Source organism: Pipistrellus kuhlii, unplaced genomic scaffold (genome assembly GCF_014108245.1).
Source record: "Pipistrellus kuhlii isolate mPipKuh1 unplaced genomic scaffold, mPipKuh1.p scaffold_m20_p_30, whole genome shotgun sequence".
Classification (NCBI taxonomy): Eukaryota; Metazoa; Chordata; class Mammalia; order Chiroptera; family Vespertilionidae; genus Pipistrellus; species Pipistrellus kuhlii.
The window spans coordinates 2,617,638-2,643,687 of NW_023425530.1; the positions used below are offsets into that span (position 1 = coordinate 2,617,638).

The 26,050-nt window shown below is 44.4% G+C and overlaps 1 protein-coding gene and 1 pseudogene across 14 annotated transcripts in view; one reads left to right on the plus strand and one right to left on the minus strand.

Annotated features, from left to right (window-relative positions):
• Positions 1-26,050, minus strand: part of RFX2 (regulatory factor X2) — a 91,914-nt gene that overhangs the window by 9,942 nt on the left and 55,922 nt on the right. For 8 of the 14 annotated variants that reach the window (XM_036459623.2, XM_036459620.2, XM_036459622.2 and 5 more), the window contains 9 exons: positions 25,970-26,049; positions 23,990-24,251; positions 12,211-12,285; positions 6,954-7,135; positions 5,938-6,057; positions 4,463-4,578; positions 1,667-1,785; positions 950-1,062; positions 488-642 (listed from right to left, as the gene is read on the minus strand). In XM_036459623.2, the coding sequence (XP_036315516.1) occupies positions 488-642; positions 950-1,062; positions 1,667-1,785; positions 4,463-4,578; positions 5,938-6,057; positions 6,954-7,135; positions 12,211-12,285; positions 23,990-24,251; positions 25,970-26,049 (1,222 nt within the window). The remainder of the gene's footprint in view (positions 1-487; positions 643-949; positions 1,063-1,666; positions 1,786-4,462; positions 4,579-5,937; positions 6,058-6,953; positions 7,136-12,210; positions 12,286-23,989; positions 24,252-25,969; position 26,050) is intronic. The other 6 variants (XM_036459627.2, XM_036459625.2, XM_045589148.1 and 3 more) reach the window with 4 other exon arrangements.
• LOC118731261 lies at positions 15,197-21,880 on the plus strand (annotated as a pseudogene).

The window sequence follows — 26,050 nt, forward strand, 5'->3', positions numbered from 1 at the left end:
CTATAGAATCACCTTTCAGTGCTAAAGAATCACATGTTTGGGAGGAAGCTGAGCTCAGCTTCATATCAACTTGGGGGAAGTGGGATAAAACCGGATTCAGACTATCCCTAGGGCTTTCAGCGAATGCAGCAGCCTGGAGGGTATGGATGTCCTGAGACTTGGGCCTCACAGTCTAGAACTCCTTTGGGGACATCAGAGACCCAGAAGCCCACAGCATTGGGCAGTAGCATGAAGCCCTAAGCCCAGCCCAGACTAGATGGGCAGTGACCTGAGGGTGGGCAGCCCTCACCAGAGCCATAAGGCCCTCCCTCCTTCTCTCCCCGGGATCAATGATTAAGGAAAACATGCAGGCAAGAGTGAGCTTCTTTCCAGGGTGACTAAGCTGCTGCTCTCACTGATTCTCAGTGTCCCAGCCTGAGCTGGACCCGACAAGGTGGCTGCAGGGGTGAGGGGAGAAAGGAGGAAGGCAGGTGAGCAAGCTGCTTACTGGGAACTGGCCGCAGCACGTCGGGGATGAGGACCTCCACCAGGGCCTGGTAGAGGATGTGGTCACAGTTCCTCATCCACTTAAGGATGGGGCCACATTCACACAGAGACACCAGCTTGTCCTTCGGGATGATGGTGGCTTCGGGAATCTCATCACTGTGGGAAAACGGGGGAGACGAGGTGAGCCGAGGCCTGGAGATCACCCCACATGGGCCATGCTGTCCGCCCGCCGCCTATAGCTGAGATAATGACATTTCCCACTGTGGCTACTGCTGACTTCTCACTGGGATGGCATATGGTCACCAATAAAACACTCACTTGAAACATGTGAATGGGCAATGCAAATTACAAATCAACTGTCAGAAGTATAAAAACAACATGTAATTATGGGGGAGCGCCAATTCTTGGAAAATTGATGCATTTGTCTGTAGGTCGTGCCTGTCTGGGTGAACAACTACAGCACCTGGCAGGTAGAGAGGTGGGGCCGTCGCTGGAGGAGGCTTTCGCATTCCAGAAGGAAAGCCACAGCTTCTCAATGTAGTGGAACTGGAGGTTCATCACGACATCTAATGTTGCCTGGAAGTAAAATTGGCCCGTTAGACACACGAATGTGGATGTTCAAAAGGGTGTGGATTGCTCTAGCTGGTTTGGCTGAGTGAATAGAGCATTGGCTTGTGGACTGAGAGGTCCAGGGTTGATTCTGGTCAAGGGTACATGCCCAGGTTGCGGGCTCCAATCCCAGTAGGGGGCATGCAGGAGGCAGCCAATCAAAGATTATCATTGATATATCTATCTCTCCCTCTCCCTTCCTCTCTGAAATTAAATAAATAAATAAATAAATAAATAAATAACGTCATCAGGACGTTCTAAGCAGTCAGTGGTGATTCAGGCAGTAGGGGAAGGGGTCTTTTGAAATCAGAGAGAGACCACAGTGGAGATGGAAATGGACAAAGGGGCGCTATCCAGGGGGCAAAGATTCTATCTGCTCCTAGGCTAGAGGGAGCAGGGGCTGCTCTGGGTCCTCTGTGTTGTCAGGGACGCCTGGGGATGTCTGAGGATTTGGTAGTGCTGGGGAGGCACACTGGGCTTTGCACCCAGGCCCTGGGGGCACCGAGGTTCCCACTGAATCCCCCCAGCCCAGGTGGGCTCTTCCTGGGGGCCACCTGGAGGGGGCAGTCACCTCACAGTGCCGCCGATAGGCCAGCTGCAGGGCCTTGACGTCTTGAAGCGTGATGCTCTCTTGCAGCAAGACGCTGCCCAGGTCAGGCGCTGGGAACTCCGGGAAGACGTGGGAGACATCTGGGGGGGATGGAAACGGGTCGTCAGCAGACCTGCAGAAGGTCCACAAGCCGAAGATGGGCTGGGTGTCCCGTGTGCTGGGGGACGCTGTCCAGAAGCATCCTGGCTTCCCCGAGCAGTTACACAGCTTTTGTACGCTTCAGTTTTTCAGGTACAGAATGGGACAGCAGCATCACCTCCGAGCAACATGAAATATGCTGAGACAAGACAAAGCATTGCGCCAGGGCCCAGTCACAGTGAGTGCTCTCATTACCCCACCAGGGGAGCCAGCCAGAGCAGTGCCTGTAGAGACAAGGCTGGCCCTCCCAGGCCTGACAACCACTTCAGAAGACCCAACACAGAGGGCTCTGTTCAGGCTCAAGAAATACCTTAAAAATACATATGCTTGACACTGATCCCAGTGACACTCCCTGGGCATGCCCCGTGGCAGGCTCTTGGTTAGGATGCAATCCCCAGAAAGCAGTGGGGCCGCCTGGGTGTGTGTGGGGGGAAACGGTCTCTCTCACAGTTCCCAGGGAAGAGGGCCAGGCAGCCCTTTGTGAGGGCACTGGGAGGGGAGAAATCCAGTTTTTTAAGGGTCTTGAGCACCCAGTTAAACAAGGAGAAGAACCCAGGAGGATAGCCAAACCCTGCTGCTGCCCTGAGCCGACAGGTTTTAAAATAGGCATGTAGCTCAGCCAGGGTGGCTCGGCTATTTTGAGTATCATCCCGTTCACCGAAAGGTATCGAGTTCGATCCCTAGTCAGGGCACATATCCAAGTTGCAGATTAGATCCCTGGTTAGCAACTGATCAATGTTTCTCTCTCACATACCCTGTTTCCCTGAAAATAAGACAGTGTCTTATATATTAACTTTTGCTCCCAAAGATGCGCTAGGTCTTATTTTCAGGAGATGTCTTATTTTTCCATGAAGAAGAATACGGTACACATTTATTGTTAAATGAAAATAAAGGAAATTTATTACCTGTATACAGTACGGTAGTACGGTAGTTGTCAACACAAACCAGACAAACTGTGAATCCTACAGTATCAAGAATTGACTCATTTATTCAATGACAATCATGTCATCATCATCTGGAACATCATCATAACAATCCAATTCCTGAATTTCCTGGTGAATTTCTTGTGACTCCATTTCTTTCAGAATCAGTGGACCAAATCTCTCATGTTTAGCGTAGGGGGGGGCCTTATTTTCGGAAGGATGCCTTATATTTCACTCAGAAGGAAACCTGTAAGTAGGTCTTATTTTCGGAGGATGTCTTATTTTTGGGGAAAAACGGTAGATGTTTCTCCTTTTCTCTCTCTTCCCCTTCTAAAATCAACAAACAAACAAGCAAACATATCCTCATGTGAGAATTAAAAAATAAAATAGGACATCTAGTCTTCTCTCTGATGGGCATTTAATTTTATTTAGTTGTGTGTGTGTTTTTTCTTAATCCTCACCTGAGGATTTTTTTCCCACTGATTTTTTTATTCTTCTTCTTCTTCTTCTTTTTTTTTTTTTTTTTTTTTTGAGAGAGAGAGAGAGAGAGAGAGAGAGAGAGAGAGAGAGTAAAAGGGAGGGAGAGAGGAGGAAGGAAGAAAGAGAAAGAGAGAAAGATCAATCTGAGATTGGTTGCCTCCCACACATGCCCCACTAGGTCCAGGGATCAAACCTGCAATCCAAGTAGTTTCTTTTTTCTTTTTTTTTCTTTCTTTTTTAAAAAATATATTTTATTGATTTTGTACAGAGAGGAAGGGAGAGAGATAGAGAGTTAGAAACATCGATGAGAGAGAGTCATCGATCAGCTGCCTCTTGCACACCCCCTACTGGGGATATGCCCACAACCAAGGTACATGCCCTTGACCGGAATCGAACCCGGGACCCTTCAGTCCCCAAGCCGACGCTCTATCCATTGAGCCAAACCGGTTTCGGCCCAAGTAGTTTCTTGACCAGGAATCAAACCCTTAACCCTCTGTGCAAGGCCGATGTTCTAAGCACAGACACAGTGACCAGGGCTATTATTTATTTATTTATTTATTATTATTTTAAAAAATATATTTTATTGATTTTTTACAGAGAGGAAGGGACTGGGAGACAGATTTAGAAGCATTGATGAGAGAGAAACATGGATCAGCTGCCTCCTGCACATCCCCTACAGGGATTGTGCCTGCAACCAAGGTACATGCCCTTGACTGGAATCAAACCTGGGACCCTTCAGCCCGCAAGCCCAGGCTCTATCCACTGAGCCAAACCGGTCAGGGCTATTTATTTATTTTTTGACGGTCATTTTATACATTAATTTTGGGGACATGTGCTGATGGTTCTAAAATCTTAGTGATGCCACAAGGAAGGTTTATCTAAAACTTTCTATGTAACAAAAATGGTGTCAGGCTCTGCCGGGTGGTGGCTCAGTTGGCTGGAGCGTTGTCTAGATATGCCAAGGTTGGGAGTTCGATCCCTAGTCAGAGTACGTACAAGAATCAACCAATGAATAAGTGGAACAATAACAACAAAAATCAATGTCTCTCTCTCAAATAAAAATAAATTTATATATTAAAAAAGCCACACAAGAAAACTGTTTAATGCACCCCTTTAGATGCTGCTGGTGCCGAAACCCACAGCACCCAGAAGTGCTGAGGAGATACAGAGCTTTCACAGCAGGCCCTGTACCCAGGGAGGGGGTGTTACTACTCACCTATGTATTGCTGGTGGTGCTGGCTCTGGGCAGCCATGGCCTGCTCTGGCGTGCTGTGTAGGCTGCTGTGCGAGCCATTGTCCCCAGGGCTGTCTGACTTCTGGACTGGCCGGTACCTGTGTAGAAAACACACGTGCCACCATGAGGCCCCAGGAACACTGCCTAGAAAGGGCCTGAGGAGCACAGGGCTAAACAGGGTACAGTTGGTGTGTGTGTGTGTGTGTGTGTGTGTATAATTTATAATAATAAAATCATAATATGCTAATTAGATTGGACAGACAAATAACCTTCCAGACATCCTTCCGGACAAAGCCACAGCAGCGGGGGCCAAGGCAGAGGCAGTTAGGGATGATCAGGCAGGCAGGTGAGTGGTTAGGGGCAATCAAGCAGACAGGCAGACTGGTTAGGGGCTATCAGGCAGGCAGGTAGGCCAGTGGTTAGGAGTCAGCAGTCCTGGATTGTGAGAGGAATGTCTAACTGCCGGTTTAGATCCGATCCCCCAAGGGGTCCCAGATTGTGAGAGGGTGCAGGCTGGGCTAAGGGAGCTTCCCCCCGCCCCCACATGATTTTCATGCACCAGGTCTCTAGTTTTAAAATAATTTTGGTCAAATATACATAACAAAATGTACCACCTTAATAGTTTTTAAGTGTATAGCTCAGTGATATTAAGTACATTCACACAGTTGCACAACCATCACCACCATCCCCTTCCTGAACTTTCTATCTTCCCAAACTAAAACTATGTCCCCATTAAACACTAACCCATCTCTGCCCTTCCTCAGCCCCTGTCTCCCACCATCTACTTTCTGTCTCTATGAATCTGACTCTTTTAGGGACATCCTATGTCTGGACCTCCTACAATATTTGTCCTTTTGTGTCTGGCTTCTCTCATGAGCATCATGTCCTCCAGGTTCATCCCTATTGTCATGTGTCAGATGTCCTTTCTCTTTATGGCTGAATCCTATTCTATTGCATATATACCGGAACATATATTACATTTTAGTGATCCATTCATCTGCTGTTGGAGTCATTGGTTTATTGGAGTCATCGATTGAAACTTTATTGGGGTCATCAACTGGAATAAAGGGGCCACTCTGGCGGGAGATGTGGATAATGCGGAGGCTGTGCGTGTGTGAGGCAGGAAGTATATGTATCTTTCACTCAATTTTGCTGTGACCTAACATCACTCTAAAAAATAATATTTTTTTAAAAAGAGAACGCTCCGTCATTTCTGTTAGCTTGAGGTTGCATCTTTGGCCCGGAGTCCTGCTGGTTTCCCTTCATGTCAGTGGAGGTGAATGTCTTGGCTCTCCCGGGACACTGGAGACTGAGGTTAATGAGTCTCTTTTCTCCACTGCGGAATGAGAGTCCCCTCATACGAATGTATTTAATGTTTGAGAAACATCCTCCCTGTTCTCCCTAGAAAAACCCAGGCCTGTCCCCTTCCTCAAGCCAGACTCAACCCGGTAACTCACCTTGGTTTCTGATGCACAGGCTGCTGCCGCATGGCCATGTACTGGGTGTCCTCCTGCAGCCGGTTCAGGGGCGAGTCCGGCTTTAGACGGATCCCATAGTAATGATACTTTGAGTTGCCCCTAGAAATCAAACACCTGGGGTCAGCTCGTTCTAAAGGACAGGAGGTGCTCTGCTTTGGCACCTGCACTTTGGGCCCTTGGGTTCAGTGTTTTCTGGACCTTGTGGGAAATGCTTACAAGCTGCCCTGTGGCCAGAGAGGTTTAGAAAATTCTGCACACTACCTCCCCCTCTGGGAGGTTCCCCTCTTGTACTTTAGTATGATAAAGGCTCTGAGAAGTCCTGCAGTCAGAAAACCAGTTCTGTGGCTATGTGCTGTAAAGATATTCTCTTTCAAGGATCAAGAGGACAAGAGAAGACTTGCCTATTCTATTGGCCAGGATGCTGGCTTCTGAGAGGGCATGAATGTTCCCTGCCACCCACTTCTATACGACTTCACTGAAAGCAAGTGCTAGGCCTTGTCAGTGATCACGGCCACATGATCTCTAGGCCATTCACTTAAGGAGACTGTGGCTACACTTTTTTTCCTAGTGAGAGGGGTGTTCATGTTGTCTGGTGAAATCTGCCACATGAGGCTCCCTGGCAGCAATAGGCCAAGGGCAGGCCATGGTAGGTTGGTCCAAGTATAGCGAAAGGCATCAAGAAATAGTAAATCCAACTCCATTAGATAATCCAGAGGCAGCTTTGAAAAAACCTCTTATGAAAAATTTCAAACAAAGAGCTGAAGCAAACCACTGCGTCCTGTCACCTTTAGAGAACTGAACCACAGCCCACACCCTGGCCTGGCCAGGCCAATGCTGCCGCCAATGTGCGGCTGCTCCAAGTCCCCCCAGAGGCCTGTCAGTCAGGAAGTGTGGGCAGAGGAGGAAGCCCCATGTTCTCCAAAAGCTTGATTTCTATATAAAGAAAGAGGAAGAACGGGGGGTGTGCGGGCTGTCAGACACCCCCTTCTACCCACCTGGTGCCCAGCCGCCGCGTCCTCAGGCCCATAAACACGGAGCGAATCAGTTTCCCAAAGGAGGCAGCATTCACAGGGTCCAGCTTGTGCTCCTGGCAGTGCCGGAGGTAATGGTTATAAAGAGAACTTCGGGGGAGACTGACGCCTTCAGCGGTTTCGTAATTATCTAACAGCCACTGGAGCTGGAGAAAGAGACACAGTCCTGACTGTCAGGTTCCTCCTGACACCAAAATGCTAACCACACGCTTTCCCTTCACTTCACACGGTGAGGAAATTCACGGCTACTGCCATGGATTTGGGTTCAGAAGATTCTGGGCAAGTTACTTAGTAGCTTCTTTTCACCTGCTTTTTTATTCCTTCAACTTTCATTCTCCTTGACTTGAGAAAAATATGCATGGATGGAGACCTCGTACAAATTGTCCTTATAATCATTTAAACATGCACACGCCCCTGATACTGCTTAAAAATCCAATGTCTCCTAAACCCATGGGAACGAAGATCAATTCTGATGACGAGAAAGAGGCAGATTCAAGAAAACTCAGGGGCCCGTGAGTGCCATGCCCTGCACTGGCCAGCTGTCCATGGAGATGGATTAATATCCCTGCAGGTCCTGACCGAGCGGAACATAGATGAAAACTGCATGAAATACCTATGAGGCTCATGTGCCGGACTTTGCGCTCAGGCCAAGGCAGGAAAAAGAATCCAAAGTTGAAGTTGCTGCCCCCAAAGGTCGCTAGTGTTGGACAGGCAGGAGCCGTCTTATAGAAAGCTAAGCCCCCACATGGGCAACACGACTGCCTGGGAGCCCCAAGCACAATGTCCCCAAAGCTATAGTTTGATTCTGGCTTCCACTCTGCTGTGTGAGTACAAAAGGCCTTTATCACACACGGGCTTCGCGACAGGCAGGAGCCACGTGCACAGGAACCAGCCCGAGGCAGGATCCTGTGAAGGATCCAGGATCAGTGTGGGAGGTAAGGGTCTATCTACCTCTGTCCATACAACCCCACTGACAACGATGGTGGATGGGGCAGGAGCCACATGATGACACTGGTTCTGGGCTAGTGGGTGGGCATATTGCGTGGGTGGTTGGCTGGAAGGGGCACTGCATCAGGGGTCCTGAGTGAGGAAGGCTAATATCTAATATCTGGCCTACTGTTCAATACCTGGCCCATTACCAAAAGTAATGGTTAGAAAGAGAACTTCGGGGGAGACTGACTCACATGTAAAGAGAAAGGTTTGGGAAATATGATTCCTTTCCCCCAACTCCATGTTATCTAAATTGAAAATAGACTTCTCTGCTTGGGTAATTCTGTTGAACTGACATCAAGGTCATCACAAAATTAAGAATGCAGTTATCTTCCTCCAAGTAGAAGTGACTACAGGGAGAACTGAAACTACTCTCCAAAAGAATAGTTGGTTACAGTTCCTCTCTCTTTGGCATTGAGAAGTTACCATGAAGGGAAACTGATTTGAGGGGCAAATGAGTAAAGACATGAAGAAGTTGGGGAGGGAGCCATTGGGGAAGTGTCTAAGGCAAAAGAACCACCCATTCAAAGGCCCCGAGGCAGGACTGTGCCTGGGTGTTGGAGGAACAGTGAGGAAGTCTGTGTGGCTGGAGCAGAGTGAGCAAGGAGAAGAGAGGAAGGGAAGGATGGGGAGGTCCTGTAAGGCCATTCCGTGAACTTGGCTTCTACTTGGAGGGCAATGGGGGCTTCTGAGAAGAGAGGTGCAAGGATCTGACTTAGATTTTAGTAGGATCACTCTGGTAGCTGCCATGAGAAGGGCCTGGGAGCCGAGGGTTGGCTCGACACAGGAGAGATGGTGTGTGTGTGTGTGTGTGTGTGTGGCCACAGTGGTGGAAATGGGAGGAGTGTCTGATTGTGGATTGTTCTGAAGGTGACGTCAAGGAGCATCAGGAGGTGAGGTGCAGGAGGCAGCAGAAAGCAAGGATGAGCACTGGAAGTACTTGGTGAGCAGGGACAATGGTGAGAGGAGGAGGGGTGAAGGGGGGTGTCAGGGCTCAGCTCTGGACACTAAAATGTGGAGTTGGGAGAGGGGTCCAGGCAGATGCCCTTCATGAAAACAACTGTCCTGACAGCAGCAGGGATGGGGTCATCAGCAAGGCAGGGAGGGTGAGTCAGGAATAGTGAAGAAATAGTGGTCCTGTCAAGACCACTGCTAGGCATTTGCCACAGTAATTTGGAACAACTTATGGACAAGGGATCCATCTCATGAAGCTGCCACTCTAGCCAAGCCCCATCTTAGTCTGAAGATGACAGCTTTGTCATTATACTGGACTGTGGTTGTCCATCAACTAACGGCTAAAGGATCTTTGATAATTTGTATTTTTTTAAGTAAAAAAGTCATATAGGCCCTAGCCAGTTTGACTCAGTGGATAGATGGCCCTCGGACTGAAAGGTTGCAGGTTTAATTCCAGTCAAGACCATTAAGTACCTGAGTTGCAGGCTTAATCTTTGGCCCTGGTAGGGGCAAGTGCGGGCGGCAACCAATCAATGTGTCTCTCTCACATTGATGTTTCTCTCTCTCCCCTTCTCTTCCCCTCCCTCTAAAAATCAATGGAAAATATATATATAATCTGGTGAAGATTAACAACAAAGACATCATATAATCTGAGTACAATAAACAGGGTTTGGAAATAAGAGTTCATTTTAGTTGTCAGTAGCTGCCTTCCCATAACAGTGACTTGGTGAACATGTCGAGGGGTCCCTGAGTCAGTATCACACAGTGATCTGGGAGACAGTAGGGTGGTGGTTCTGGGAGAAGCCTGGCACCTCCAATGCTCTTGATGGGGGACCTTGACTGAGGCCAGGCAGGTCAGTGGGAGGCCACAGTGACACCAAGGGGTGAAGGTGTTTTCATCCCAGCACCATCTTCATCACCTCCTTCCTCTGAAACAGCTATCCCTTGTTTTCATGCCACAAATCACAGCCACCCCTCTTTTAGAGACTGCTCACTTGAGGCCGCCTTCCTGTGGGATTTCCACCTTAGGCTGTAAGGTTCCTTCAACCTGCAGACTCCTAGGTCTGAGCCCCCAAGGGCAGCATGGGAAGCTCTGGGGGGACCTGACATCGGCTGGATCTGGAGCATGCTGCCCCGCCCTCCTGGGCTCTAGGCATCACCACCTGCACCCACCCCAAGACAGCGCATGGGAAGGAACAGCAGTAGTTCCAGAGGTAAACCTCTGCCCTGGCTTCCTGGGCAGACTGGCTTGTGTAGGCGGTTTTCTCACACCGCTGAGCTCCTGCCCTCGTAGTCCAACCTCTTGTTCCTTTTGCTCCCACAGCCCAATGCTGGGGGACACTGTCAGCCCTCCTTCCCCCCAGCCAGGCTCATCTGCTCTGGATTGGGCTGGCAAAGGATTGGGGATGGTGGCTCCTGTCGCCAGTACTAAAGTGATCTTAGATGTAGGCAGCCATAGTGAAAACTGTCACAAATGAGCATAGCCAGCTGGCCAGAGGGCAGGCTCAGCCAGCTGAGAATATGACAGGTGTCAACAGGACACACTGCCCATCTCCTTACCCCTTCCTCCCGCTCTCACATCTGCAGGACAGCTCCAGGGGACGCCACCCAGCGTGCATGGTCAACTCTTTAGAAAAATCTGTCTAAATTGCTAAGCCCAGCTCCTGTTCACAGCTCCTGATGGAAGGAGGCTCAACCTCAGATCAGGAGGGAGAAAACAAACACGGGGAGATTTTCCTGCTCAGAAGTCAACTCAGGAATATAAACTGGCTGGAAGCACTAGGAAAGTCTGCCTTCCAAAAGAAAAGTGTTAGAAAGCCAGGAGCAGCCCTGCAGCCAGACCAGCAGCGCATGCATTTCCCGAGACATTTTAAAATTCCCATGGACCCACGTGCTGTCTGCTGGGTCTGCGCCCCCATCCTGCCTTCCTCACAGGACTCTCCCAGGGTGACTAGCACCCGGCCCACAGACAGACGTGGCCATGTATGCCTGCTTGGCAGCTGAAGCAAGCCTGTCCCTTTGAACAGAGATGGTCCCTAGAGTAGACTGTTGTTTTCACATTCTAACCAGTGCGCTCAGAGTTTGACAGGGTGGGGATAGGTATCCTTCCCTCCCAGCCCTCACTGAAGAACTTCCCTCTCCAGCTGTGCCCGCAACAGGTTACAACAGGTGGCCATGACCCACCTAGCCTGGGGGGCACTGAGGAGGGGCCTGATGGTCTTCTGTGTTTTTTCCGAGCCAACTCCGTGAGGCTGCTTTTCCTTCTAGTAACCTGCCTCCGAGGCTGAGGAGTGCAGACCCTCATTACGTGTGCCGAGAGCAGCTGGCCTCGCCTGTGCCACCCCATAAATCCAGAAGTTTTGGGGCCTTTCTCTAGCTCCGCTCTGCCTCAGAACCACTGCCTTTCAGTCTACACTTGGCCAGTATGAAAGTCTTGATGGGCCACAGTTAAGATCGTGATTGACTACAGGAGAATTCTTTTTTTTTTTATGTCTTAATTCTCAGAGAATTAAAGACTTTTGGGGTCAAATCCCAACCTAAGTGCTTGAGAAGCACATTCTGACTTCAGTGGCCTGTCCTACTTTTAAATTTCCAGTTCCACATAAAGCTAAATTGAGAGCATTAGGAGGAGTAGAGGGAAAAGGAAGGAGCGTGAGGAGACCACAGCTTTCCTTCTAACCTGTCCCAGGAAATAGACTCTTAACCATCACCAGTGCCGTCTTGCCCCATGAGGCGGCCCAGTGACAAGGATGTTTGCCTCCTCTTGGCACAGACCCACAATCACGGTTTTCCCCAGGAGAAAGATTTTGTACAAAGCCCAAATTAGTAGGAATCTGTTGCTTTGCGTTTTTCTCAAATTACTTCCCCTCCCCTCCAAAAAAAACAGTTGATCATAGGAAACTTAGCTAATAAACTTTATAGGATTCCCTATCCTGTGTCATACTTTGTTATTGTTACTTATTTTAGTATTAACCTTATTTATAACGCTTGTGATCTGCTAGGCATTATTGGAAGCATGTCACGTGTATTAAATAACCTAATCCTTATAACATGTCCCTGAAGAAGTAGGCACTCTGATTATCTACCTTTAGGAATGAAGAACTTGCCTCCATCCCCTTTACATTGTAGGATATTTTTGCTGTATATAGAACTCTAGGCTGGCTTTTCTCCCCCTTTCAACATTTTAAAGGTATCAAGTCATTTCCTTCACTTATTTTTCAAATGCCCATGCAGGTACGTGCACAGTGGGGCAGACCACCAGGCGACACACACTTACATGGCTGTTGAGTAAACCGCTTTTGTGTGATGTGATCCCTTCGCTTTTTTGGAGGTTTTCGATCGCCATTTCAAGCTAAAGAAAATGTGTGCAGAAACAAAACAAAACAAAATGGGGGGGGGGGGGAGAAAGGGAGGGGGAAATCAGATGGTTAGCATCAGCCAAGACTTGTTTTTATTAATATCCAAATAAATGATTCAAGCGCCTACAAAATAAAAATAAGGCTTAATGCAGGCAGGGGAGATGGGTTAAGTTGTGAATTGAAGCTACAGCCAGGCGTGTTACTTCGCGTTACATGCAGGTGAGCCCAGGAGCCCGAGGAGCACACGTAGCGGATGAAGTTATGATGTGAACACGGCTGCATGTGCACAGGCACACCATGAACACTGAGTCGCTGCATAATTCAAATGTGAGCAAAGCCAGAGAATAATCACCTGCTGCTCCCCACACACATCATCTGTTGCTAGGGAGAATCAGATGACCAACAAGCCCAAGGACAGTTGGTAGCACTGACTTCCTGGCTAGCCTGTCCTGTCACAAATCCAGAGTCTCTCTCCTAGATGCTTTTGGAAAATACCAACAAGAACAAAGAACCAGGCCCTGCCATCAGAGGCATTGGACTCTGGGGTCACTGGATATGTCACAGAGATAAGCTCCTGGATGTTTATGAAGTGTGAGCTGTGCAAAAAGGAATATGTGGCAATGAGAATGGAGCTATCAGGCAGGCCTTCCTGGGGGAGTAGACTTTTTAGTTGAGTTCTAAAGATCTCATGGACTTGAGGACTGAAGTGGTGCCACAGGTCTAAGCAAAGGAAGGAACACCCTAGTGTGTGTGGCTACCACGTTTGTATGTTCTGAATTTGACCTTGACTTGGATATGGAAATTTAAACTCTGCTGTGGCCCACCACAATAGACAGAGAACTAGCAAGGAAAAGCAATGAACCTAAAGCATACACTGTCTTCAAATACCAGGAAAGGCAAAGACTTCAGCAATGCTTCTGCAAAAAAGCAGATTGAACAAATATTTCAGAAAGTGCAGTGGGGCTGGGTTCAGGAACGAGAGGAAGACTGTTTCACCCATCACTTTTTTAATCCTCACCTGAGGATATGTTTTCCATTGATTTTAGAGAAAGGAGAGAAAGAAACATTTATCAGTTGCCTCCCTTACATGCCTCAAACAGGGATGGAACCCACAACCTGGGTTAAGTGCCTTCACCAGAAATCTGAAGTGCCATGACCTTTCAATGTACGGGACAAGTTCTGTTGTTTATGTACACTCTTGCCATTTTCTATTCAACATTGTACCGGAAGTTCCAGCCAGGGCAATTGGAAAACAATAACAAATAAAAGGCAGTCAAATGGGAGAGGAAGAAATTAAACTATCTCTATTTGCAAACACTATGATCTTAAATATAAAAAATCTTAAAGGCTCCATAAAAGACAATTAGCGTTCATAAATGAATTAATATAAGTTGCAGTATATAAGAGTAACATACAAAAATCAGTTACACTTCTGAGTAATGAACACTGTAAAGAGGAAACTAAGAAAACCACCCTACTTAAAATAGTATCAAAGAGAATAAATATGTAGGAATAAATTTAACCAAGGAGGTGAAATACTCATACAATGAAAACTAGTTTCTATTGAAAGAAACTAAAGATAAACAGAAAGATAGCCTAAGTTCATGATGGATTGAAAGACTTAATATTGATAATATGGCAATACTCTCCAAAATGATCTATAGAATCAATGCAATCCCTGTAAACTTCCAACTGCTTTACAGAAATAGACAAATTGATCCTGAAATTCATATGGCATTGCAAAGCACTCCCAATAACCGACATAATCTTGAAAAAGAACAAAGATGGAAGATTCACACTTCCGATTTCAAACTTAACATAGAGTTACAATAACTGAAACAGTGCATTCCTGGGATAAAAATAGAAATGCAGATTAATAGGATAGAATTGAGAGTCTAGAAATAATCCCATACATCTATGGTCCATTAATTTTTGACAAGGGTATCAAGACAATTCAATGGAAAAATAAAAATTTTCAAGAAATGGCATTGGGATAACTGCACGGCCACATGCAAAAGAATGCAGCTAGACCTTTACATCATACAAAAGTCAACTCAAAATGGATCAAAGAAATAAATTTTTTTTTACAACTAAATTTTGTTTTACAACTATAAAACTCCTAGAGAAAAACATTAGGCAATCATGTAAAACAAGGTTATCTTCATGATCTTGGATTTGGCAATAGATTCTTAGATGATATCAAAAGCACAAACATTTAAAATATAATTTTAAAGATAAAACTGGAGTTCATCAAAACTAAAAACTTTTGTGCACCGTCCAGCTGGCATGTGGTTGAGCATTGACCTATGAACCAAGAGTTATGGTTCAATTCCCAATCAGGGCATATGCCTAGGTTGCAGGCTCCATCCCTAGTGAGGGGTGTGCAGGAGGCAGCCGATCAATGGTTCTCTCTCATCATTGATGTTTCTATCGCTTTCCCTCCCTCTTCTTTCCTCTCTGGAATCAATAAAAATAAATATTTTAAAAACTTTCATGCACCAAATGACACTGATAAAGAGGGGGGGGGGCAATGGTAAAATATGTACACAGATAATAATTTAATAAAAAAAATTAAAAAAAGGGAGTGAAAGGATAAGCTATACTCTCCCATACTAGTAAATCATATATCTAATAAGGGTCTTGTATTTAGACTATTAAAAAACTCTCAGAACTCAACAACAAAATGACAACCCAATTAAAAATGGCAGAAGGCTTGAATGGGCATGTCTCCAATAAGTACTTCAAAAGTTCCTCAATGGCATTAATCATTAGGGAAATACAAGACTAAAATCACAATGAGGTACACTTCATATCCACCAATATGGTTAAAAAAAAATAATGAAGTGTTGGGGGGAAACATGTAGAAATTTGAACCCTTATACATTGCAGGTGAAATGTCAAATGATGCAGTGCCTCAAAAAGTTAAACATAAACCCAGTTAACCCATATTACCCAGCAATTCCATTCTTAGGTATGTATCCAAAAGAACTGAAAATAGGTGTTTAAACAAAAACTTGTACACAAATGTTCATAGCAGCATTATTTATAATGGCAAAAAGTAGAAAAAACCAAATATCAATCACAGATTAATAGATAAGCACAGTGTGCACCATCCATATTATGGAGTATTTACTCAGCTATGAAAAGGAGTGAAACAATGGCACAGGCTACAATGTGGATGGACCCTGAAAACATCTCACAAAAGGCCACACACTGTGATTCATTTATGTGAAATATCCAGAACAGGCAAATCTACACAGACAGAAAGCAGACTGGTTGCGAGGGGCTATGAACGGGGATGGGAAGTAACTGCTAACGGGTACAGGATTTCCTTTTGGGGAGATGAAAATGTTCTGGAACTAAGAGCAACTAGGTCGGGAGCAGCAGTGACCAGACCCGGAGCAGCTGGTTGTGGAACGAACCAGAGCAACAGAGGCCAGGCCCGGAGCAGCCAGGCCCGGAACAGCTCGCTCCTCGCCTGCCCCTGCCCCACAGGTGCCTCTCAGACATGGCTGGAAACTTTTGTGGGAACTTGAGGGTTTGCTGAATCAAGTGATGAAGGCTTAGATCTGGATGTGTTGAGCTAGTATAGTGCTGGGGTGTTGATCTGTGAGTGCCTTGGGGTGGGGCCTGGATGAGGCTGGTTGATCTATTTGGAAATGTCTTTTGTGTGAAGTGTATCATTGGGCATGTGGAGGTATTATTGATATGAGAAAATGCTAAATAACTGATTTACTATCTGAAAAGGGATTTACTATCGGGGAAAGGGAGGGAGGAAGAGACTGAACATAAACTGTGCACCTATGGATGAGGACAGTGGGGGATGGGGAGGGGTTGGAGGGTGGGATGGGAACCTGGTGGATGAGGGAAGAAATGAGGAACCTTTGTAATGGTATGAACAATAAAGATTGATTTAAAACAAAAACAAAATAAACTCAGAGAAAAAGTAAAGGTGGGCAAAGAAGCTCACATTGGAATCACTGGATAACTACCACCAGCTATATTTTTAATTTATTTCCTATTTTATTTCCAAAGCAAAATATACTAATTATATTAAAGGAAAAATACTGTAATGTGAAAAAAAAAGAAAAGAAAATGTTCTGGAACTAGATAGGGTAATGGTTGCACAACATTGTGAATGTACTAAATGTCATTGAATTGTACACTTTTAAATGGTTAAAATGGTGAATATTATGTGCATTTTACCTCAATAAAAAGATATAACTAATTTAAAAAGCCATTAATCTCTTTTGCAATTTGAATGAATCTTTTACTCACATGCATGGTTTTAACATCATTTTCTAGTCACTTGAACAATATTCATTCACTGAGTTTACAGATCTTCGAAATGTGTCATATTTAAGGCTAACTGCTACAAATCATGGTATTATGAGTACAGAGGAAGAGAAAAGAATATAAGTTAAGATTTGCTGTGTAAGACCATCTTCAAAAACCCATAGCTATTAAGTAGGATTTAGATAAGTCCAGATACAGGAAATTAATTTAATGTACTATGAATGTCCCAAGATGCTCACTGTGTTTTAAAATATCACTTGGTTATCTGAAGGTGATAAAGGTCAGGAATACACCGTCAAGCCCCAGAAGGACAGGTGCCAGACTGGTTGATGACCAAGCACACACACACGTCCAGCAGAGGGCACTATGGCCCCGTCTCCTGGCCCCGCATGGGAGACACGAGCCGCATCCCTGAAAAGGAGCATCTGGCCCTTGAACTTGATCTAACCAAGGGCCTTTAACAGTCCTCTCGGTGGCTGGAGAATTTAGGGTTTAATCTTTATATATGCTTAAAGTGAAAATGAATTTTATATTTGACTGGAGTTTATTTTAAGAAGTTCATCAGTGCTACATGCACAGGACTATATGTCAAAAAGCACCAAAGAGCCACAGAGGCATGCAGTGGTGCCCCGTCCCTAACCCCAGCCCTGGTAGTTTTCCTAAAATCATTTATATTTTTTGACCTTCTGGTAATCTCCTTCACATGTTAGAATTATGCATGTGCTTATGCATCTGCTTCTTGATTTATCAGACGCTTAATCTTTACTTTTGACTTTGCAGCACGTACTCCTTTTTATTGGTCATTTAATATAATTTGCTTCTGCTACATGAATTGTTAACATAAGGCCTGCTTTTTTATTTATTTTTTATTTTTTTATTATTTTTTCCCTTTTTTTTTTTTTTTAATTAAACAGAAGGCCTGCTTTAAGGACTCATTCAAATGGAAGACAGAAAATGTATAATACTTGTGATCAAAGATACAGTGTCTCAAGAACCCAACATAATAGCAGACAGCAGACTAGTTTTAAAGCTCCCAAGTATATTAAAATTAGCCAATTATTTAAATATTGTGAAAGAAAAATTAAAAAACCCTTTCCTTTCATGTATAATTCTACCAACATTTTACCTGATTAAGGACTATATTAATAGAGGGTGTTGGTTACTTCTCAAGTTTATTAGCATCTACCTCAATGGCCTTTCCATAAAACTTTGTTAAAAGGACCTTCCAGACAGAGGTAGCCCCTACAAAGGGCCAGCAATGACAACTATTGATGAAATACCTGCTAATCCAGGCTGGGTCTGCCCTAATTCAATTTCTAGCCCATGCTTCCTGGGAAGGGGCAGGGATGTTCCTTGGAAAGACCAGAGAAAAGTTGGGACAAGGACAGAAACCTACTGTACCTAACCCTAAAACACAGCATACTTACATGACCATAAGTGGAGAAAATAAACACTTTAGATGTTGCATGAGTAACCCCTTTGGATCTTTAAAGAAAATGGGGAGTATTTTAACAGAAGGAAGCAGCACGATGGGAATTTTGAGGTAGGAACATAAATCCTAGAATTACGCCTGGAGAAATTGACCATCCGCAGTTAGGGGCCAGAGAGGAAAAAGGGGGAACAGTGGGCTCACCACTGGGAAGAGAGGGAGGCTGGCTTAGGGAAATGGGACATTTTAAATGTTTGTCCATCTTTATTTTGTTAATTCAGCATTTTAAAGTTATATAAGTAATATTACAGGTGCATGCTGTACAAAATCTGATTAGGCCAGAGGCATATAAGTCTCCATACTGGGCCAGGACTGGGGTGGGGCCAACGAGGCACCCATGGAACCAAACTTAAGGAGGTGCTCATGCTCAAGGTCACGCCTGAGCAGGGTCAGCACTTGGAGGTGAAACCCTCCTTAAATTTGGCACCCTGGGCACTTTACCCTTTGGGTTGTGTCAAAGAGGTCCGACTTGAGTTGAAAAACAAACAAACCAAAAAAAACAACAACAAAAAACCTCTCATGTTAGTATCTCTGCTCAATGTACTTAAAAAACAAAACAAAACAAACAAAAAAAACCAAACCAAACCAAACAAAACAAAAAAACCTCTCAGGTTAGTATCTCTGCTCAATGTACTTAAAAAAAAAAAAAAAAAGGGCAACAGAAAACTATTAAAAACTCACCATTGGGGCCCCAGCTGATGTGCTAAGTGGTTAGAGCATCAGCTGGTGCACTGAATGGTCACAGATTAGATTCATAGTCAAGGGCACATATCTGGATTGCAGGTTTCATCCCTGGCCCTGGTTGGGGATCATGCAGGAAGCAATCAATCGATGTGTATCTCTTACATCAATATTTCTCTCCCTTCTACTCTCTCTGAAAATCAATGGAGAAAATATCCTCAGGTGAAGATTAAAAACAAACAGACAAAAACCCCCCAAAAAACCCTCACCATTTGGGCAAATCACTCTTAAGATTTATAATTCTGGAAGCAATTGAGATTTTGCTTCCTGGCATGTCATCTGGTTGTCGCAAATAAAATCATAAAATATATTTTAAAAGATTTATAATACTGATAAAAATTTAACCCTGTGGGTGTAGCTTAGTGGTTGAGCACTGACCTACGAAACAGGAGGCCACAGTTCAATTCCCAATCAGGGCACATGGCTGGGTTGTGGGCTCAATCCTCAGTAGGAGGCATGCAGGAGGCAGCTGATCAATGATTCTCATCACTGATGGTTCTCTCTCTCCCTCTCCCTTCTTTTCTGATACAAAAAAAATTAAAATAAAATAAAAGAAAGAAAGAAAAGAAAAGAAAAAAAAGAAAGAAAAAAAGAAAAAGAAAATTTAACCAGAAATAAAGACTCCAGACAATTTGTCACCAAAAGTTGAAATCACTTATTGAGGGTATAGGTGGTGACTGATTTTCAGGCTCCCTTTTCAGGATTAACTTAAAATCCCATAACTCTACCATGGAAGAATTGGCAGATGTGAAAGGATGGATGTAGAAGCCGAATTTTTTGTTTGTTTGTTTTGTAAATCCTTACCTGAGGATATTTTTTCCATTTATTTTTCAGAGAGAGAGAGAGAGAGAGAGTGGAAGGAGTAGGAGAGGAAGAGAGAGAGAGAAACATTGATGTGAGAGACACATCAACCAGTTGCCTCCTTCACTCGCCCTGACTGAAGTGGGGCTCCTGCAATGGAGATACAATTCTCTATCTGTATGAGGATCTCAGGTTAGAGCATTAGCCAGAACCACAACCCTACAGCTCCTGGCCCTGGCTGATGCTCAAACCACTGATCCACGCCAGCCAGGGCATGAGCCATATTTTATTTCTGTTGCAAACCTCAGGGCCATTTCTGTTCATGGGTCCCAGAAAGCCCCTCAGCTCTCACAAACTGCATCCTTGTGAGATGTTTCATGCCAAAACCAAGCCAATAAATAAGACAGAGAAGGCAGAGTCCGGGATCAGATTCTCACCTGAGATGATCACTTCCCAGGGGCTTTCGTGGGGACGTGTGTTAACACAGCCCATTCGTGGATTTCCAACTGATTCTTTAAAGGGACCCAGACAACACACCACATACCCAGTGCCCCCGAGTCTGACCTGCAAGTCTGATCGAAGCCAAGAGAGTGTGGACCAAAGAATGCTGCTCTTTCTCAGTACATTTGTTTCCTATAATTCTAGTATATTCTACTACTATAAACTGGTGCAGTCTGAGCCTGGCATATCCATGAAAGTTAACACGGCATTTGAGGTACACTTTCTGATCACTAATAGCTCTAACCTTGAGTCCATCTAGCCAGTCCTCTAAGGGAGAAGCGTGTCTGGCCTCTGTGTCTTCCCAGCCCCTGCTGAGCTGACAACTGGAAAAACTAAGAGAGGTGAGATACAAGCTAGGGCCTCTCGGATTGAGCAGTGGACATTGCCCCAAACATCACAGCTTCTAGAAAGCAAGTGACTTCTCTCTACACCTGTCCTCAAAGCCAGGTTCTGGGGAGTAGTCTACACAGAGAAAGAGAGAGGACAGCAAGCCTCTCTGATGTCGGGGTGATGCCAAAACACCCTGAAAAGAACAAGGATGAGGCTAAAACATTACCTTCTATTTCAGATTAGCCCACCACCAAAATAAGAAGTTTTTTTCTAACTGAAAATCAATCAATGTAATCCATTATATTAACAGTGAAAAGAAAAAAAAAAAAAAAAACAACCTCATGCCCTGACCAGTTTGGCTCAGTGGATAGAGTGTCATTCTGCAGACTGGAGGGTCCCAGGTTCGATTCCGGTCAAGGGCGTGTACCTTGGTTGTGGGCACATCCCCAGTGGGGTGGAGGCAGGAGGCAGCTGATCGATGTTTCTCTCTCATCGATGATTCTAACTCTCTATCCCTCTCCCTTCCTTTCTGTAAAAAAATCAATAAAATATATTTAAAACAACAACAACAACAACAACAACAACAAAATACCTCATGATCAATGGGGGGGGGGGGGGGGGAAGCATTCAACATCCAAAAACTCTCTGAAAACTAGAAACAGAAGGAACTTCCTCAACCCAAAATAGGGCATTTATGAAAACCTACAATTAACATCACACTTAGCAGTAAAAGATGAAAAGATTTCCCCCCAAGACTGGGAACAAGGAAAGGATGTCCACTCACTGCTCCTATTCAAAATAGTAGAGTTCTAGCCAGCAAAAAAAGGCAAGAAAGAAAAAAGTTATCCAGATTGAAAAGGAGGAAGTAAAATTGTTCTTATTTGCAGATAACAAAAAACTCTTAGAACTAAAAAGTGAGTGCCACAAGGTTGCAGGATGCAAGGACAACAGCAAAAAATCAATAGTATTTTCACATACTAATTACTAACAATGAACAGTTAGAAACGGAATTAAAAAACCAATACCACTGCTCTGTATGTTCTGTATGTTCTAGGTTGGGGGTCGTCTGCACGTAAGCTGTTGGAGTCCATCAACTCTAGGCTCCAGTTTGTTATGGAAAATGAAAAGTACGTGCTGGGGTACGAACAGACTCTGAAGATGAGCAGGCAAAGTGAAACTGGTCATCCTCACCAACACTGTTCAGCATTGAGGAAATCAGAAATAGAGGACTATGTCATGGTGTCCATCACTACAGTGGCAACAATGCTGAATTGGGCACAGCATGTGACATACTACAGGGCATGCACACTGGTTATCATTGATCTAGATGATTCTGATATCATAAAAAGCATGCCAAAACATATTAGTGAAAAGTAAATCATGCAAGATTTTTCTTTAATAACCAAGTGGCCATTACTTGGTTTAAAAAATAATTTTAAAAAATAAAATAAAGACTAATACCACTTACAATAGCTCCGAAAACCTGACATACTTAAGTATAAGCCTAACAGAATGTGTACAGGATCTACACGTTAAAAATTACAAAATGCTGATGAAAGAAATAAAAGAAGACCTAAGTAAATGGGAAAGCACACCATGTTCATGGACTGAAGACCCAACTCACTTCTCTCCCAAACTGACCTACAGGTTTAGAGCTCTTTAATCAAGTTCTTACAAGGAATTTTTTATAGATATAGAAAATTCTAAATTTATATAAATAGCTTACATAATACTGAAGAAAAATGAAGTTGGAGGAATCACTCACTATAATTAAGAACAGTTGTAGTAATTAAGAATAGGCACACAGATCAATGAAACAGAACAGAATGTTCTGAAACAGATCCACACGTGGCCAAATGATTTTTGACAAAGATGCAAAAGTGATCCAATGGAGGAAGGATAGTCATTTCAGCAAGTGATGCTGGAACTACTGCTGGTTTCATATGCATAAAAATAAACCTCAACCAAAAACTTGCATCTTATACAAATGTAAACCCAAATGAAGCAGATCCAACTACAAAATGTAAAACTATAAAACTTTTCCAAAAAAACAGAAGGAAATTTTTGTGACCTGGAGATAGGCAAACAGTTCTCAGGTATAGCATCAAACATGTAATCTTTTCAAATAAGAAAAATTAATAAGACTTTATAAAAATTCTTTCTCTCTGCAAATGACACTTGTAACAGAATAAAAAGATACTATAAAATTGCATATCTGACAGGGGACTTATAAAGAACACAAAGAATTTCAAAATTTAACATTTAGAAAACTAACAATCCAGTTTAAAAAATAGGCAATTGACTGGAACTGACACATCACCAAAAGCATATATAAGGCAAATGAGCACATGAAAAGCTGCTTACCATCATTAACAATTAAGAAAATGCAAATTACAATCACAACGAGATACCACTACAAACCTATTAGAATGGCTAAAACGAAAAAATGCTGACAACAAGGAGTGCTGGCGAGGAGTGGAGCAACAGGAACTCTTACACATCGCTGGGGGAAATGTGAAATGGTACGACCACTTGAGGAAACTGTTGGTGATCTCTGATAAAGTTAAATACACACTTACCGTATCAACAGCAATCCACTCGTAGGTATTTACTCAAAAGAAAGGAAAACATATGTCCATACAAAAACCTGTCGGTTAGGACTGATAGCTGCATTATGCATAATCGCCCAAAACTGGAAATCTCCCCAACTGCCCTCAACTAGTGAATGGATAGGCAGGAATACTATTCAGTCACGAAGAAGGAGGAAGTACTGGCTGATGCAACAACCTGACTGGATCTCAAAGGCGGCCACAGTGAGTGAAAGAAGCGGAACTCAGAAGGTCATTACTGAATGATTCTGTTCATACAACAGTCCCAGGAAAACAAACCTCTAGTGCTGGAGAAAGGGTCAGTAGTGGGTGCCAGGGGTTATGGGTGAGGGGAGGTCATGACTACAAATACCAGGAGGGAGTTTAGGGAAGACAACCATCAGGATCCCGACTGTGGCAGTAGTTATACAAACATGCATGTGTGTCAAAACTCAGGGCTGTATACCCAGAAAAGTCACACAGCTCTGTATTAATTTACAAAGTAAAAGTAAATATGGAAACTAGAATTTTGAAAGTTAAGTTTTTCAAGCAGATGTTTTGGACAGGAGCATGGCGGGAACAATAGCTCTTAAGAGAAATCTCCTCGTTTATTCAGTATAGTTTCATATGGGACTGATCTAAGCCTCTAAGGGGCTGATAATAATGATGACATCAGCAGCAGCACATACCAGTATGGAGTTCTTTTTACAAATATGCAGTGTTCACAATAGCCCATGATGGGAAATTTATGTCTTTGGTGTTTTTTTTTAAACCAGTGGAGGAACTGAATTTCAAAGACAACTTCTGCTGAGTCTTGCCTGGGGTCACAGGGCCTGGCTGGGGCTGGTAGGGCTCCCTTCCAGGGCTCCAGGCTGCCTTCCACTCACCGTCCCTACTTCTGCTGCTAGTCTAACCAGGGCCTAACCTATTGCCCGAGAGCCTAGTACATACCGTTGCTGGAGACGACCGGGAAGTGTGGGCCAGCGAGTGTCTGGTGCTGTCCATGCCCCCGTGGATGAGATAGGCTCCTGTGCTGGAGATAATGGGGCTCCCCCCGACATCCATGGTGATGCCCACCATGCTGTGGGAAGGGACTGCTGTCGGCGAGGAGCCTGCGACGGTCACCTGGGCATCGCCCGGGGCCTCAAAGTAAGATGCTGCGCTGCTTGTGGCATACATTGGAGGCTCGGGGTTATAGGCATAGGCCGTCCGCCTGTCAGAGAGAGAGAGAGAGTATGCCTCCTCTGAGTCTGGAAGGAATCCTGCAAAACTTCATGTCAAAGTGGAAGCCTGATGAGACTGAACATATGGGGTAACTCAGACACCAAATGCCGATGCATCACAGAGTTCAAAGCAATCGACTGAAAATATTCAGGCTCACATGCGGACTCATCAAAACTGATCATTTAAAAATTCTAAGTATGAAGGGGTCATATGAGGGAGCTCCTTCATGGAGATGGAATACTTCTGTGTCTTATTATGGTTATGTGAAATTTACACATGAGCCCTAGCTGGTTTGGCTCAGTGGATAGAGCATGGGCCTGCGGACTAAAGGGTCCTGGGTTCAATTCTGGTCAAGGCCACATGCCCAGGTTGTGGGCTTGATCCCTAGAAGGGTGCATGCAGGAGGCAGCTGATCAATGATTCTCTCTCATCATTGATGTTTCTTTCTCTCTCCCTCTACCATCCTCTCTGAAGTCAATAAAAATATATTTTAAAAAACATTTTATACATGAGAAAATTTTTTATACAGAACTACACACACACACACACACACACACACACACACACACGGGAGTCAAAACTGGTGAAATGGAATAAGAACCATGGGCTAGTAAACAGTTTGTCCCAATGTTACTTTCCTGCTATTGTCCTACAGTCATACTCAAAAAAGACGTCACCACAGGGGGAAGACTGGGTGAAGGGTCTCCCATTTTGTAACTTCCTATAAGTCTATGATTCTATCAAAAAGATTAAAAAATGAAATTGCATAATAAAAAGAAATTTCTAAATGATATGAAGAATTTATCTAATATTACTTTAACATCTGGATTAAATGCTTAGCTAACTATGTATATCATCCCATAGAGTTTTAAGTCCACTCCAGTAATGCTGGCCATAGTAAAAGGCAGTTGGTAATATTTTCTACTTGGTGGTGACTAAAGGCTATGAATTGTCCCAAGGGAAGGCCCCTCTGGTGACAGGTGGCCCAAACCTCTGGGAGGCGTGCACCCCCATCCTGTCCCCTGGTGACATGATATATAACTGTGATACAATCGAACCCAAGAACATGACACTGGTACAATCTACACACCTTGCTCAGATGTCATGGGTTTGACCTTCAGTATTGTGCTGTGGAAGCTCACACAACTCCTTCCCCACAACCACACTCTCACCCTTGATCCCTGAACTTTCAAAGGAGAGTTGTCGAAATCAAATGAGCAAAAGGACTTATGTCGAGTCCAATGAGCTTCCCGAGAAATGTGTCATTTTCTGCCGCAAGCATCACATAGTTTGCAAGCAGAAAATCCTACAAGTCCCTGGCAAATAAAAAATCAAGTCATATCAACATCATAAAAAGCCAGAGGTTAACAAAGGCCAGGAGGAGAAAGCAGAGATAAAAAAGGCTTCTGAATCTTTAGACTTAGATTACGGTTTGTTTTTTCTTTAGACTACCTTTTCTAGAAAAAAACAAACAAACACACACACACACACAAAACTACAAAAGTGTGCGATTTCTGAAATCTCCACAGGACTGTGATGATCTAATACCACAGTAATGGTTCCAACATAGCACCCAAAAGATAAGGGGGAGGGATTTGTGTAAATACATCCCCAAAAGGAAAACGGTGGGAGAGTTGTGAAGGAAGGTTCCAGGTGTGGCCTGAGGTTCTCTGTGAGGCCCCTTCCGAGGGCAGGGAAACCACGTACAAGGCTCCATTCGTGTAGACGGCGTCTCCACCTTCCACGTACTGCACTTGGGATGGGTACACGTGTTGCACAGGCTGGACC